This window comes from Aspergillus alliaceus (genome assembly GCF_009176365.1).
Source record: "Aspergillus alliaceus strain CBS 536.65 unplaced genomic scaffold BDW43scaffold_3, whole genome shotgun sequence".
In the NCBI taxonomy this organism is placed as follows: domain Eukaryota; kingdom Fungi; phylum Ascomycota; class Eurotiomycetes; order Eurotiales; family Aspergillaceae; genus Aspergillus; species Aspergillus alliaceus.
The window spans coordinates 189,102-204,998 of NW_022474686.1; the positions used below are offsets into that span (position 1 = coordinate 189,102).

At 48.3% G+C, this 15,897-nt stretch overlaps 7 protein-coding genes across 7 annotated transcripts; 4 read left to right on the top strand and 3 right to left on the bottom strand.

The window, feature by feature from the left end:
• Positions 1 to 449: 449 nt before the first annotated feature.
• glr1 (glutathione-disulfide reductase GLR1) lies at positions 450 to 1,996 on the top strand (the record flags this gene model as incomplete). The annotated part of the gene is made up of 3 exons (XM_032044243.1): positions 450 to 601; positions 670 to 1,502; positions 1,563 to 1,996. 3 exons carry the CDS (start codon positions 450 to 452, stop codon positions 1,994 to 1,996), a joined length of 1,419 nt encoding a protein of 472 aa, XP_031905195.1.
• Positions 1,997 to 2,771: 775 nt separating this feature from the next.
• On the top strand, positions 2,772 to 3,744 carry BDW43DRAFT_296641 (uncharacterized protein; the record flags this gene model as incomplete). The annotated part of the gene is made up of 4 exons (XM_032044244.1): positions 2,772 to 2,795; positions 2,899 to 3,234; positions 3,268 to 3,435; positions 3,520 to 3,744. The coding sequence occupies 4 exons, from the start codon at positions 2,772 to 2,774 to the stop codon at positions 3,742 to 3,744; spliced, it is 753 nt and encodes a 250-aa protein (XP_031905196.1).
• A 269-nt stretch (positions 3,745 to 4,013) lies between these two features.
• Positions 4,014 to 5,011, bottom strand: BDW43DRAFT_296642 (uncharacterized protein; the record flags this gene model as incomplete). Its single annotated transcript, XM_032044245.1, has 5 exons — positions 4,014 to 4,444; positions 4,504 to 4,561; positions 4,599 to 4,691; positions 4,749 to 4,816; positions 4,855 to 5,011. 5 exons carry the CDS (start codon positions 5,009 to 5,011, stop codon positions 4,014 to 4,016), a joined length of 807 nt encoding a protein of 268 aa, XP_031905197.1.
• Positions 5,012 to 6,929: 1,918 nt separating this feature from the next.
• Positions 6,930 to 8,195, bottom strand: BDW43DRAFT_296643 (uncharacterized protein; the record flags this gene model as incomplete). The annotated part of the gene is made up of 4 exons (XM_032044246.1): positions 6,930 to 7,283; positions 7,345 to 7,868; positions 7,914 to 8,052; positions 8,106 to 8,195. 4 exons carry the CDS (start codon positions 8,193 to 8,195, stop codon positions 6,930 to 6,932), a joined length of 1,107 nt encoding a protein of 368 aa, XP_031905198.1.
• A 1,828-nt stretch (positions 8,196 to 10,023) lies between these two features.
• On the top strand, positions 10,024 to 11,469 carry BDW43DRAFT_320266 (FMN-dependent dehydrogenase; the record flags this gene model as incomplete). Its single annotated transcript, XM_032049049.1, has 3 exons — positions 10,024 to 10,130; positions 10,182 to 10,507; positions 10,572 to 11,469. The coding sequence occupies exons 1-3, from the start codon at positions 10,110 to 10,112 to the stop codon at positions 11,467 to 11,469; spliced, it is 1,245 nt and encodes a 414-aa protein (XP_031905199.1). The 5' UTR covers positions 10,024 to 10,109.
• A 104-nt stretch (positions 11,470 to 11,573) lies between these two features.
• BDW43DRAFT_261468 (MFS transporter) lies at positions 11,574 to 13,198 on the bottom strand. Its single transcript, XM_032040311.1, has 5 exons — positions 12,728 to 13,198; positions 12,545 to 12,674; positions 12,268 to 12,495; positions 12,171 to 12,218; positions 11,574 to 12,123 (listed from the first exon to the last, which is right to left on the bottom strand). The coding sequence occupies exons 1-5, from the start codon at positions 13,097 to 13,099 to the stop codon at positions 11,612 to 11,614; spliced, it is 1,290 nt and encodes a 429-aa protein (XP_031905200.1). The 5' UTR covers positions 13,100 to 13,198; the 3' UTR covers positions 11,574 to 11,611.
• Positions 13,199 to 13,658: 460 nt separating this feature from the next.
• On the top strand, positions 13,659 to 14,573 carry BDW43DRAFT_306227 (class I SAM-dependent methyltransferase; the record flags this gene model as incomplete). Its single annotated transcript, XM_032045977.1, has 3 exons — positions 13,659 to 13,770; positions 13,815 to 14,352; positions 14,402 to 14,573. The coding sequence occupies 3 exons, from the start codon at positions 13,659 to 13,661 to the stop codon at positions 14,571 to 14,573; spliced, it is 822 nt and encodes a 273-aa protein (XP_031905201.1).
• Positions 14,574 to 15,897: the final 1,324 nt, after the last annotated feature.

Here is a 15,897-nt window from a genome sequence, read left to right on the forward strand (position 1 = left end):
GATAGTATTATAAAAGTCGTATATTACAAATTCCGCCAAACGTGTTGTGATTCGACGTCATCCGGTGACCGAGGGAGGGCATCCGAATTCCCCGCCAGAGAAGAAGCCAGCCATTCATACCTTTACTACTACTGTCCCTCCCACCCCTCCTCCGCTTACTCCCTCACTCACAAAAAGCCTCCATGCTCCCCCGCTCCTCTTCCCGTTCTTTCCCAGTTCACGCTCTCAAGCAACGGCTTCTTCGATCCCCATCGTCGCCTTCGATTGTACCCCAGGTAATTGGAAGAAAAGCAATTTCTACCGCTGTGAACCGGTGTGCCATTAGCGGGACCCCGATTAAAGCCGCTCTGGATTCCTCGATCCCTATCTCTTCAACCGCCGTTAGCTCACGTCTCGCTTCGCTCGCCCGACACTTTTCGTCGACGCCCGCGACGTCCGAATCCAACAAGATGCCTCCCGTGGAGCCGCAGCAATATGACTATATCGTTCTCGGAGGTGGTAGTGGTGGTAGCGGCAGTGGACGCCGGGCAGCCGGGTGGTATGGCGCAAAGACATTGATAGTGGAAAGTGGACGCTCGGGTGGCACTTGTGTCAATGTCGGGTAGGTTTACCGTGTATTGCTCATAACGGTGGCGGAAATGATGGTGTCTGACTGACTGTAATGTGCAGCTGTGTGCCGAAGAAAATGACCTGGAACTTCGCATCCGTCAACGAGACGCTCCACGTTGCCGAACACTACGGATACACTGTCCCGAAGGATGTCAACATTAACTACCGTCATTTCAAGGATCTCCGGGACTCTACCATCAAGCGGTTGAATGGTGCTTACGAGCGGAACTGGAACCGCGAGGGCATCGATCTCGTCCACGGCAGAGCCCGCTTTGTCGAGCCCAAAGTGATTGAGGTCGCCAACGAAGATGGCACCAAGGTGCGCTACACTGCACCCAAAATCCTGATCGCTACTGGTGGACGCCCTAAGCTCCCCGATGTCAAGGGAGCTGAGCATGGTATTACCAGCGACGGGTTTTTTGAGATCGAGGAACTGCCCCCCAAGATTGCCGTGGTTGGTGCCGGATACATCGCTGTCGAGTTAGCTGGTGTCATGGGAGCCGTTGGCGTCGACACTCACATGTTCATCCGTGGCGAGACCTTCCTTCGCAAGTTCGACCCCATGATCCAGAAGACTATGACGGAGCGGTATGAGGCTACGGGTATCACTGTTCATAAGAAACACCCCGGTTTCAAGGAAGTGCAGCTTGTGCGGGACGGAAAGGGCAAGGACAAGCTTCTCAAGCTGATCTCGAACGATGGATCCGAAATCGAGGTTAATGAGGTGTTGTGGGCTATCGGTCGGTCGCCAGAGGTGGAGGATCTGCACCTCGACATCCCCGGCGTGAAGTTGGACAAGGCTGGATTCGTTGACGTCGACGAGTACCAGAACTCGAGCGTCGATGGTATCTACGCCCTGGGTGACGTTACCGGACGTGCCGAGCTGACTCCTGGTATGTTCACTTCTCTTATCGTGGCTTGATTGTTGCTGGACCACTGACAAATGAATACAGTTGCCATTGCCGCTGGCCGTCAACTTGGCAACCGTCTGTTCGGACCCCCCGAGCTGAAGGACTCCAAGCTCTCCTACGAGAACATCCCAACCGTGGTCTTTTCCCACCCCGAAGTTGGCACCATCGGTCTCACCGAACCCGAGGCTCGTGAGCGCTACGGGGATGACCAGATCAAGGTTTATTACACCAAGTTCACTGCGATGTACTACGACGTTCTGCCCGCGGAGGAGAAGAAGAAGAACCCGACGGAGTTCAAGCTGATCTGTGCGGGACCGGAAGAGAAGGTGGTCGGACTGCACATCCTCGGCCTGGGCGTGGGCGAGATGCTGCAGGGATTCGGTGTGGCAGTCAAGATGGGAGCTACCAAGCGCGATTTCGACAGCTGTGTTGCGATCCATCCCACTAGTGCGGAGGAGCTGGTGACTTTGCGGTAGAGTTATTGTATACCGAGAACTGCATAGACGGGAAGAGATGTATAGGATATATGAATCTAGATTTGTAAGACGTTTAATATGTTAGGAAATTTGCTATCTGTTAAGCCTAAGGTCTTCTATATCGGCCCAAGAGTCACAACCTGAGACGATGACTGAGGACTATAAGATTTACAAATGTCCACAATGACTGATAGACAACGCCTTTTCAACAAACCCGTCAGTTGCAAGAAAAGTTCGATAATCCAGGATTCCAAAGCACGGAATGAATTCCGTCGTCTGCAAAACAGCCAAAAGCCGTCTCTTAGGTCAGCAGCCCCACCCGCCCTTCGACCTAAGAGACGGCAAGCGATCAAACATTCCAAGCTAGATTTGCTCCGTTTGCACAGAAGCATTATTGGCCGAAGATCCTGTCGATCTGCTGACAAAGGTGCAAGCAAACCCTAACATCTCTACTGTAATGAATCTTGAACATCGATCTGATAATGGCGACATCGAGGATATGATTGCGAGGCTTCATATATAGAACAAACAAAGCATGCAAGTGATTCTGTGATAGCTCCACAAAGATTGGTAATGTGTAGAAGGGATGATCCCACCACGATCTCCAGATAGAAGTATAAAGGGGATGTAGAGTCCACCTCTAGTTAGACCTAGATATCAAGTACATTATCGACTCACCAGATAAATTCTATTGCACTTCTCCTACAATCCAATTCCTATTACCCTAAGCCAAGTAACCACACCACAACCCTTTACCCAAACCAAACATACCACAATGTCCGCACCCAAAATCGTCCTCGTCGGTGTGTTAAGTCCGACACATACACTGTGTACATACATACCAAACTCCCACCCCCTCACCCCAACCTCAGTACTATACACATATACTAGCAAACCCACAGGCAAGCGGCCCCATCGGCCTCTCCCTTCTCAACTCCCTCCTAAACGCAGGTTTACCAGTAACAGTCCTAACCCGCCAAAGCAACACCCAGCACACCTTGACCCCCCGCGCCCAAGTACTCCATGTAGACTACAACTCTCTCACCTCCCTGCAAGCTGCTCACTCGAACCACGATATCCTCATCAATGACCTTCCCCCCAGAGATCTAAACTTCCACCTCCGCCTCATCGATGTCCCCCTCGCAGCTGGAATCAAACGCCTCCTCCCCTCCAAATTCGGGTCCGACACCACCAACCCCCTCGCCTCGAAGCTCCCCGTCTACGCTAACAAGATCGCTGTTTAGGATTATCCGAGGAGGGTATCGGCTGAGTCGGACCTTTCCTATACTCTGTTGATCACGGGTACGTTTCTGGAGTTTGGGTTGAAGACGGGGTTCTTTGTTGATCTTTCCGGCCCGAAGGTGGAGTTGTTTGATAGGGGCAAGAGGAAGGTGAGTATTTCGACGATGGCGGGGGTTGGGAGGGTTGCAGTGGGAGCTGTGAGGAGTTTGGAGGCGACGATATGTTAGGGAGGTGGATGTTTCGTAGAGAGAGTTGGTAGGGTTGGTGGGGAGGTGGTTGAGATGAGGTTTGTCAGCACGGAGGAATTGGGATGGAGGGCTGTTGAGGAGTTGGGAAAGGAGGAACCGGATCTAGGAATTGTTGCGTTGGGGTTTTTGAGGAGGGCAGTTTTTGGGGAGGGCTCTGGGGGGCTTTTTGAGGAGGGGAGGCTTGCGAATGAGGCTCTGGGGGTTCGGGGGTTGAGGGAGGAGGAGGTTAGGGAGGTGGTTTTGGGGGTTGTGGGGTGAGTTGGTATGGTAGTTATTACTTTGATATTATTTTCTATCTCTGGGACGGGGTTTACTAGTTCAATGGGAGATCTGCGTTTCATTATGCTTGGTATTCTTCTCTCTTGTTAAAGTATAAGGTAAGTCACTACTAAATATATTGTACCGTAAAAGTAGTAAAGTGGCCTCGTGTTTCGTTCGGCAACCTTGATGCAGGCATTTCCAATCTAGGAGCCAGAAGCTACATATATGCCTCAATGACAGATCCCTCGGCGGAGTCGAACACCTTATCAGGGAAACCCAATCCCTTGCGGGCAACAAAACGAACCACTTCCTGTAGGACCTGCGTGCTTTCCAACAACAATACCGCGCGCGACAGCTCCATTGGCGAGTGTGAGAGAAGCCACATCAGACATCTTGGACTGCTCAATCTGCGAGAGGAAACCGATAACCGAGATATTTCCACCCATTTTCACGGCGTTGAGGCTCTCTCCGATAGTACCAGAGCCGCCATTCTCAAGAATGTAGTCGGCTCCCTCACTGTTAGCCAGGCGAAGAGCTTCCTTCGACCATTCGGGGTGCGTCTTGTAGTTTATAGTGTAGTTCACGCCCCAGGCTTTCTGCACGGATTCAAGCTTTTCATCGCTCGACGATGTCATGAAGATTGTTGCGCCTGCTGCCTTTGCGAGGATCAGGGCAGTAATAGAAACGGCCCCGGTGCCTTGGCTTCAATTAAAAAGATGCCATTGTATTTATAATCTTTGGTTTTCAGGGTGCAACATACCTTGTAGGAGAACTGTCTGGCCGGGCTTAGGGGGATGTTCCCATACAATACATTCTAAGCAGTTACCCCAACGCAAACAAGAGTAGACCACTTGCAGAATGAGGGGAGACTCCTTAGGCACCTGGAAGACCGACACCGCTGGGATATAGACGTATTCCCGGAGAATGCTATCGATGGGATCGCCCTAACCGTTAAGCTAGTCCATCTGTTGGCCGAAGAGATTGCTGAGGCCTAAAGTGACGATAACGTGGTCTCCTGCGGCCAGCTTCTTGACATTTTCATCGACCTTCACCACAACAGCTGCCATGTCTGAGCACGCACCACGTTATCCTTCACGGGGAACGGACACAGCGAGGTAGAGACAGCAATACCACGATAGTTGAGAGAGACCCCGTGGACCTTGATCAGGACCTCATTCTTGCCGGGCTCGGGGATGATCTCCAATGCCTCGAGGTTGTGAATTGAGTTCGTGGGACTGTTGATCCGAATGACTGTTTGGGACATTTTGAAAGAGTATGGAGTGGAAGTATGTGTCGTATAGATGGATGTAATAGTGGGTTGAAGATTGCTGAAGAAACTGGATTCAGGAGGAATCTTCCCTGGGTACTTATATCCCTATCCATGGCATAGAAATTAATAATGCGTTGCCTGCTCCTTGCGCAAAGTCACCTAATTCGATTGTCCACCGTGATTCCGAATGTGGTCTAATTGGTCGGAGGAGACACTTGATGACCGAAAATAAGGGAGGGCTTCAAGTGTTTTGGAGAGTAGAGCTTGATTTTATATTGGATTGTGTGGGTCGTTCTTTTTAAAACGTTTATCTTTAACTTTGGAGATGTGCACTTTTGGTGGAGATCATGATTAATCAGTAATCAAATAGCAAAACCCCCAAGCCAGCACCTGATGCTAGTACATAGGCTTTGCTACAACAGACTGTTCCCTCCTAACCAGACAAATTCCCTGACGCTTTAAGGAGTCTGCTTTCTACATCTGACTAGAACGTCCTCCCAGTAACCTCTCCCCTGTTGCTAACTATGCCCTATTGCATGGGTTAACCCAAGGCATCATGTCTGATCAGATTATTATAGCGGGCCTAGGAGCTACACCCTTATTACATTCCTTAGCACTTTTCCAGTACGGCTTGCATTACAACTAATGCATTACCCTGCCTCCCACCCCTCTAGCTATGATGAGTTTGAACTAACGTCAATGAAGGAACGCACTCTATCGATGGACGCTCAGCCGGGAACAAAGTACAAAGTCGAGTCTGGAGCCGACTGATCCCAATGGCCGTCTGCCCTTTATTTATAGCACTCTGTTAAGATTCGCGTACATCCGGAATTGTTCAAGCATTGGCCGGCCTCCAGCGCCACCGAGAACTCCCTTGGAGATCGAACACCATTGCGGGTATACTCCTTCCCTCATTCCCCGTCGAGCATAGCAGCAATGAGCTCTTGGCCACACAACTTGCCACACATATCCTCCAATCACTCGTCCGGCTTGGTATTCAGTATGTCCTGAACTACCAACCGTCAGTGTGGAACATTGAAGCTGCTCTCTTTAGCTTCGAGTGGTCTTTCCCTCGGCAAGTGGCTCCGAACCTTTCAGTTGGACGTTTGGCATAAACCCTTGGCAGGTTAGTGAATATTCTTTTCGTTGCGAAGAAAACTCCGTCTTCCCTGTTCTCCATGAAGTACAGATCGTCTCTCGGCAGCGTGCTTACCCACCGTTTAGATTTTGAAGTTAGCCTTGTGAAGCGAGTTCAAGAAATTGTACTAGAAGGTCTTTAATCTATTGAAGGGAGTTCCGAAGATATTGATCTGGTTCGGCTTGATGTTCTAGCTGATCAGATTTTCTAACTCGGGTCGCCATGCTATGCGAGGCAATTCACCCTGGCCATATATCCAAGCGATAGGCGATTTACTCAGCAAGTCGACTTTCAGTTGAGAGGGTACAAGAGACAATATATGTAACGGACATGGAGAACATCGCCTTCCATTTCACAGATTCTCCTTCAACCCCTAATCATCTGATTTACCAAGCCCTAATATAGGTACACCGCATTTCATGGGTTGCTCTAAGTCAAACAGAGAAAACCTAAGAAGCCCGTATGGGAGATGACACTATCAAACTTTTACATTAGTCGTAAACAACAACAACAACAACAACAAAAGTTACTGCACCTAAAGGGTGAACTTAAACGGACTAATTGTACAGGACGTTGTAGGCCATGTTCATCAAAACCATTGAAGGAATCTTCCATAACACTTTTAAATGTAACCAATCTAATGCAGCTGCGTATCTAACCCAGACTCAATTTGTCCATAACACTCATACTCTCATATCATAATCATAGCGCCTTGTCTTCTGTATCGCCCGCGTTAATCAAGCCTTTTCACCATCTGACATAAAGCAATCCCAACTACGCCACGGTTGCATCTCCAGGACCACCCCTCAACCAAGGCAAGACCTTTCCACCCCAGTATTGCCGCATCTTGTACTCTCCAAGACCCTGAGGCATGGACTCGATAGCATCGGCAAGGGCATTTCCCTCTCCCTTTGCACGCACCTCGTCAAGTCTAGTCATGTAGCTGCGGACAGTGAAAATGATTGCTCGGGATTTGGGCAGAGCAGTCAAGGTCTGATGCTCAACACGGAGGTAGCATTCAGTAAGAGGGGGGTTATACTTTTCGTCATCGACGACTTGGTCTGTTTCTGGGTAAAAGTTGTTGCCGTCGGTACGGAAGAGGTCTGCGCCGTCGACCTGGAGAGACCACTGGGTGGTTTGTTAGTGAGATATAATCGACTGTTAAATTTGATAGAAGGACTTGACTTACGTTCATCCGTCCGATGAACTGACCCGGTTCCATGCGAGAAAAGTATCGGTCCACACTGGCACCCAGCTTCTTATCATAACCCGGAACAGGCTGGTGAATCTCCCTCACTGACTCGCCGACTCTCGCAGGGCTCAAGAAACCACCAGGAAAGCAAGCAATATATCCGCGGAGACGGAACTGTCCATCAGGATCAGGACACATGAAGTAGAAATCCTCCTCGACATTCTCAGAAAGGTAGCGGAGCATAACAGCGGGAGTGAGACCAGCCGTGGTGAACGGATAATTAGAGCCAGTTGCGAGGTTGTCGACAAGATTGCCGCGGATCTTAAACATGGTTGGGAAGCGCTGGGGGAGGTACTTAATCATGATCTCCTCGTAGAGCTCTTCAATGGCTGGATCGACGATCTTGCCTGTTCCGATAGTGAGTTCTGGCTTGTCTTCAACGAGACCGCGTCGTTCTTCGAGTCGCTTCAGGTAGCCTGAGTCAATTCGAATCCAGCTGGAGCGAGTTTGTTTTTGGATCCCTAGCTCGTTAGCATTGGCTGGATGTGCAGGATGTGAAGACATACCCATGGTAACATGTCCCTGTGTTCTGTATGGCTTGTATTCGATTGGAGGGGTTGTATTGAAGTCAAAGTCTTTTAGAGGCTCAACAGCATAAAAGGGATCGAGCTTCGAGCCGAAGACTGACGAGGCGATGCCATTATCCTATTCAACTCTGTTAGAGGCAAGCCCAGTCTCCCCAAGGTTTGGCAACATACAGCAGACTTGCCATTGTACCTTTTCAGGAGAGCTTTGACGGCCACCAAGCCCAGAATGAGCAGCAGTACGGATGAGATGGTAGTTTCCATGGGAGAGAATGAAAGTGAATGATGTGATGCTGGAATGACAGAGGGGGCAACAGAACCTCGACATTTATACCTCCATCTCCATCTCCGTCCTCAACGGGCTACAGTGTATATCATTACGCCGTATATTACACTCCTATCCAAACGGGCCCCTATCCACAACTTTGCATCAACCATTTTCAGGGCGATGATGGCGATGGCCGATATCGGTAAGAAGCAAACAAGGGGGTACGCCAATTGGCCTGAGACTTCGTTGTGATGGTATCCAAGACTACGACGATGGCTGCTCGCTCCGCCGCTGGATATGCGGATCTAGGCTCGGAACTCCGGCGCGGGGTAAACGACTATCGTTGTTGAAGAGTGAGTACTCCATCTCTGGTTGGATGAGATGGTTCAGGTGAATGATTCTTGGGGACTGTGGATTCTGTAGTGGGTAATAGTGGTGGTCAGCTAGGAGAATAAGGAACGGGGCCCTGCTATCTACAGTCAGGACGGCCCGGCATTATCAGCAGCGAGCATCTAGACAGACTGAGTGGATCTTTACTATCTAGAAGTACAGTAGATGTATATACGAGACGAAAATGTACTCAGTAGATGGTATCATTAATATAAACGGCCTAGCAGTTAAGTCAGATATAAAATTACACATAGAGGTACTCCCCTGCAATCAGCAGCGCCTGAATAAACAGACGTCCTCGTATACGCCACGCCATCATCAGAGTCTCCAACCTCCATAACCACCCGTATTTACCTAGTACATCCAAGGATAATAATCCTACGGGTTTGTGTCCGGTGTTCAAATTAGTCCAAATGACTTAGATTGAATACTCAGTCCAAGTAGAATGGGGCTGTGAGCCGTGATCGACTATGGCAAGCATAATACGATCGACTGGACTCGGCCAATAGGGTAAGTTACTTCGAACCCCATTTCTATTGACGGTCAGCACTAGTCTATAGGTGGTCGAAGCGTAACGTATTCGGTAAGCGAGTCGCGCAGCTCAGCGTTCCATATAAATTAACCTTTTATTGCTTGAATATCTCAGCAACGAGAAACGGTATAGATATAAAATTTATATAGGATATATAATAGTACTTAGTCTTGAATATATAAAGTAGAAAAGCCTATACAGCTGATATTTTAGTCAGCATTGAATATTACACCTGCATTTTTGATAATTCGATCTATAGCTTATGATTATAGCGGATGAGTTTATGAAAAATCCTTTATAGCCTTATATAGTCTATCTTATATTAGATATTAAAATTTATATCTTTAATATTTCTAGTTGCTGAGATATTCAAGTATCAAAAAGGGTCCATTTATATGGAATACAGAGCTGCGCGGCTCACTTGCCGAATATGTTATAAGACAGGCCGCGTATATGTAAGCTTACTATAAGGAATCCCCCGCTGTACGCTATCTACTGCCATTTCTTATACATAATTTAAAGGGCTATATCTTATAAATACTATACATTAAGATTACGTTTGGTTAAAGAAAAGTTTATTATTCATTTTTTAACTACCATTTAATAAGGATACTTGATTTAATATAAGCAAGACCCTATGATAAGGTCTTTAGAAGGTCTGCTTAATTCGATTGCTTACAGAGGGGTTTTACGCACTTTGGGGCGAAAAGCAGATGAGTCCGAGGTCGGGTTACGGAGTTGATAATTGCAATGATACGTAGCAGTGCAAATCCACTCGGCTGCTTGTGCGTGACCAGGTAGGACCGAGGTCGGGCCTAGATGTGGGTGTATACAGATTAGCGAGGAGTAGTTGGAGTGTTGGCTGGATTTTATTTTTCTATATATGTCGGTGGTTTAGTAACGTTGGAGTCGCTTTTCGTATTGTTTCTTATTATTGCAGTTTGACTTACTCGCAAAGACTCAATTGGACTCTACAAACACCGTCAACATGACCAATGACTCTAACAATGTATGCATTCGAACATCTATCCGCAAACGATAGCCACTCTAACGTATCCAGGACTTAACCACCCCCTTCTCCAGCTACCAACATGAAATCTACGTAGCCGGCACCAGAGGTATCAAACCCATCATGACAACCAACCCCAACCTTTGGGAAACTGCCGCGAAGCAAGTGATGGAGCCCATGAACTTTGACTACGCCAAGGGAGGAGCTGGGGCTGGCGATACAATCAGGAAAAACCGCGAGGCGTTTGATAAATGGAGCATCATTCCCCGGATGGTGAGGTCAAATACCAAGCGATCCCTTAAGGTGGATGTTCTTGGTCAGGAATGGCCTGCTCCTGTGGCTATTGCGCCTGTTGGCGTGAATAGGATCTTTCATCCGTGAGTGGTTCCTCTTGATTAAGATTAGGTACATAATATTATTATTGCTTTCTAACGTCTGCAGTGACGGAGAAAAAGGAGTCGCCTATGCAGCCGGCAAAGTTGGTGTCCCATACGTGCTCTCCACCTTTGCATCAGAAAGCCCCGAAGCCGTAGCCCAAGCCCAGGACGAAGCAGCAGGCCATGGTAAAAGCATTCGCTGGCTCCAGCTCTACTGGCCCCAATCGGTCGACCACGACGTGACGCGGTCCATCCTGCGTCGCGCCAAAGCAGCACGCTACACAGCTCTCGTCATTACACTGGACATCTTCTCCATGAGTTGGCGTCCCATGGACCTCGACAACGCCTACCTCCCCCTCTACAAAGGCTACAGTACAGCCCTCGGCTTTACCGATCCTGTCTTCCGCCGGAAGTTCGCAGAAAAGTACGGCCATGAGGCAGACGAGGATATCCTCAAGGGCGCGTTCGAGTGGGAGAATACCATCTTCCCCAATCTAGCACACACATGGTCGGAGCTCGAGTTCCTGCGGAAGGAGTGGGATGGGCATATTCTTGTCAAGGGAATACAGACTGCCACTGATGCTGAAATGGCCGTCCAAGCCGGCGTGGACGGTATTATTGTCTCCAACCACGGCGGGAGACAGTATGATGGCGCGTACGGTTCTCTCGACGCTCTGCAAGAGATTGCAGAGGCGGTAGGAGATCGCGTCGATGTTCTCTTCGATAGTGGTATTCGTACTGGCGCAGATGTGATGAAGGCTCTTGCACTCGGTGCGAAAGCTGTGTTTGTTGGTCGACCGGTTATATATGGATTGGGTGCAAAGGGACAGGAGGGTGCGTTGCATGTGCTTCGTTGCCTTTTGGCAGATTTGGAGATCAACCTTGGTATTACTGGTGTTCAGAATGCGGCGGACTTGAAGCCGAGTGATCTGCGGGGACATCACTGTAAGGCGTCTCTGTAGTTGTGCGAATGAAGGCTTCGGTGGGATCTAATAGACTAAATGCCTCAGATCTCAGTATATTCTTGGTTTTACTATGTAACGGCCTGAATTCAATCTAAACCGTACTGCCAATTCCTAGGAATCAGTTGGATCCTTTACAAGATCACCTCGCCTTAGCAGACTGACTGAAAACACTATTCCGCCTAAGATGATCACCAAAGCGAATAAATGCAAACGGGATCAAAACCATCACCAAACTCGCAAACCCCAACAAGCTAGTCGCCCAATGCGTTCCCAGCCGCCCAAACATTGGCGCCGTAGCAAGCGGCAACAACGCACCGGATACACTTCTCGTACAGCTCGCTGCGCCCAACGCACTCGCTGCATAGGTCCCATATGCGTCAGCGAGATAGTTAATCAGCGCCATGAATATGAGCAGAAAGCCAATGCCAAAGGGAATGCCGGAGAGCATGGGGACAATCCAGTGCACGGATGACTGGGCGGACCAGGCGAGCCAGAAGAGGGAGATGGTGTACAGGGGTCCACCGAGGCAGGCGAGGGGAAGACGGCGGTATTCTTCGATTTTTACCCAGGGTTTGGCTTGAGATTGGGCGCGTTGGTAGACAGAGTCGTAGGCGAGGTAGACGAGGAAGGAAAGGAGAGCGCCGATTCCGACTGTGGTTTATTAGCCGTGGATGTTTGATTGATAGGGGAGGACGTACTGGGAATAAATGCTAGGCCGCATTGTCCGGTACTGAAGCCGTATATTCCTGTTCGTATTAGTAATTAAGGTCAGCCCGGACAGGGTTGTCTGCATACCTTGGAATATGATAGGGTAAGCCTCGAAGAAGAGGTAAAAGATAGAATATGTCAAGGAAAGATAGATACAGGAGAATAGAACAATTGACTCGGAATAAATCATCCGGATAGGGCGTGTCAGCACTCGTGTGACGAGATTTCGTAGACCGGGAGTAGCCAGGTTCGCATCAGCAGATGTGATGTTATGGATCTTATTGTGTTTGCGCAGTAATACAGGACGGTAGGTCTCTATCCAGTATAATTAGCAACGTCAAGTGATTGTAATTCAATCACTTACCCGGGAGAAATATCAGCGCAGGCCATGAAGCACCAGCGATGATCAACGCAATCCAGAATGTCCACCTCCAACTGACACTAGAGATATAGCCAGAGATTAGCGGTCCCAATGTAGGGCCGAGCGTTGTAGCCTATTTCTAGTAAGTATCTCGACCCCCAAGATGATGATGGTTGGATGTCTCACTGCCATATATCCAGCCATTGACCTTCCCCTTGTCTTAGGATCAGAAAAGATATCCGCATACAACCCTCCAACGACAGCAGTTGGCGAAGAAGCAAAGATACCAGAAAACAGCCGGAAGATCACAATAGCCGCAAAATTGGGCGCAATAGCACAGGCGAGACTGAAGATTGTATATCCTACGAATGTCCATATCATCACCGGACGCCTGCCATACGTCTCAGACAGTGGAGCGAAAAGGATAGGTCCGAGAATATATCCGATCAAGTAGGTAGTTATCGGCAGTACGAGCTGTTGCCGGTTTGTGATGCTAAAGTCGGCCGCGATGAAATCGATAGCACCGCTTGGAAGGGCGGATCCGAGGGTGCTGTTCATGACTATCACCAAGCCAGTGATGAAGATGAACGACTTTTTTTTCTATCAAGCCAGTGCGTTAGCTTGTTTAGCTGCGAAGGGGGTAATGCTTTACTGTCGTCCAACCGTATGGATCGGGACTGGATCCTTCAATCATACTGGCCGAATGGTCAGAGATGCCTTTTCGTTAGAGCTACTTTGAAGCATTTTGAAATAAAGCATGACTCTAAGTTCATATCTATAGTACATGCCAATCCAGAAACGACATTTGGAATACCAGCAACAGTACTAGCCAGCCCGACATCGGTGCCTAGAAAGGTGGGAATGCTTCAATGCTTTGAGACTCGCCGATCTGCTTATCTTTTCGTTTAGGCTTTGGCTAGCGGCGGCCCGCAACGGACATCCAGCGGGCCACCGACCCCCTTCCCCCCCACACAGAATCCATCCCGGTCCCTGAGTTCCCAGGCTCCGATGTCGGGGCTGCATACTTCCTCGTCACATTTATAAACCCGATGGAATTAGTCCAGCTATGTTCTGTAAGACTCAAAAAAAAAAAAAGAAACAAAGACAGACAACAAATATGGCGCAGCAGAAAGACATCTGGTCAGCCGACCTTTACGGCGAAAAGGTGGCCCCATTCGTTGCAACTTCGACTGAGAAGGTTCTGGCCTGGCTGGACCCCAAGCCAACTGGTAAGTTTTCAGATGATAATCGTCAGGCTTAACTGACAAGATAGATGAAATCCTTGATATTGGGTGCGGGGAAGGCCCCTTGACAGCCCGTATAGCTCCCCATGTCAAACGGATCGTGGGAGTTGACGGCTCCCCCAACATGATCGAGCACTTCAAAAAGGCCTACCCACACATTGAGTCGCGGGTTGTTGATTGCCGACTGCTGGATCAAGAGTCTGACCTGACAACCGGGAGTTTCGACAAAGTCTTTTCGAACGCTGCCTTGCATTGGATTCTCCGAGACCCTGAAACCAGGTCCAATACGATCAAGGGCTGTTTCGAGGCGCTCAAGCCAGGTGGCCTTCTGGTCAATGAGTCCGGTGCACTGGGAAATGTGGCCGAGGTGCATTCCGCAATTATCAGTGGTCTAGTCACTCAAGGTATTCCTGTTGAACAGGCGCGAGAAGCCTCGCCTTGGTGGTTCCCATCGCAGCAGGCTATGAAGGACCTTGTTGAAGGAGCGGGCTTTAAATGGGTCAAGGGCGAGGTTCAACTTAGACAGACAACGCTAACAGAGAATGAGAAGGGTGGTGTTGAAGGATGGTAGGTCTGACACTAATAAATCATTGACTTCATAACTGATGGCGTATAGGATTCGTCTGTTTGGTGAGCCCTTTCTTCAACTCCTCCCGACGACCGAGGCACGCGACGCAGCCGTCAAACACGCTGTTGACGTCCTCGAGGCTGTTGGAAGACAGCAGCATGATGGTTCTTTTACTGTCAATTACATTCGCCTTCGCTTCGTGGCTCAAAAGCCAGAGTGACATCCCCGTAGCTCTAGGGGACCCCAGTTTTTAAAAATATAATATATGATATTTCCTGCGCCAAAACCATCGTATTTACCTATTTCCTCTCAACGAGTAAGACTCGGCTTTTAGTCCGATGCCGAAATACACATATCTAATAGTATGCAACGGCAATCATTCGCGTCGATTTTGATCCGATAATTCGGCATTGTCCATGAAAACATCATCATGTTGAGCATAATATATAATTTAATTCTTCAGTGAGTAAAGTATGACAAACATGCCATGTACGGTTAATGTGGTCTAAAAATGGCCGATTGCAATATGCCAAGGTCTATCAGGAACAGGCGCTCTTCATCTCGCAGAATTACTGTTCACGTTCTCAAAAAGTCCACTTCCTGAAGTGTATATTCACCAATCGACATGGTCGAATCACTAGCAAGTCTTCCTGGCACTCAGATTAAGTGTCAAGCAAAGTCATTCCAATACTATAATTCTACAATTAGAGCTGTGAGACCTTACCCAATTGTCATTCTTCATGCTTGTGTTCATACTCCCTTCGCTCCGCAATCATCTCCACATAGATTACTCTTGACTGAAACGACCATAGGTGTACTCGGTACAGTGCCTGCTAGGTATAGCCAGCCTTTAGTTGATAGGTCATCTGTTCAATCAACTGCTATCGCCCATCAAAAGGTTATGAGCCCTCTTGCCGTATTTCATATAGATTACTTCTAGAGGACTATATAAATATCAAGGAAACCGGCTTTCGCGGTAGCACTTCTCTTTCATGGGCACGAGAAGTGGGTAATCAGGTGGTGTTGGACCTGATATAGGGGAAACCTCAGCTGTCTTCTGAAATAGACTCAGAGCCGTAATGTTTATACTCCTTTAGCCATAGATAGTATGTATACATAGATAGAATGATTTTTCCAACGATTTGGCCCAATTCTCCAACGGCCCCAGCCCAAGTCTCTTCAAGCCTTGATCGATTACCATCATTCCTCAAGCACCCATCATACCATATGCTGGAATATTAGTGTCAAAGCTACACGCCACATCATGGGATTAGTGCATGATTGTCTGAGGAATGATATACGAATTTTAGCATTGAGAAAAAACAACGCGAACAAATCTTCTACACTAGGGCTTATGCTACATCACTAGAAAGACCTCGAGTTGCTTGTGGTCTTAAATAATGGAAAGACAGATAAAAATCAGTAGCAAGGAATTATAGTCTAACATTAATATAAATGTACATATAAGCTTCATGAAAGTAAAGTAGGTGGATTCATTCCCTCCCAATTCTCAATCAACAATGCACCGACTCTCGAGACTGCTT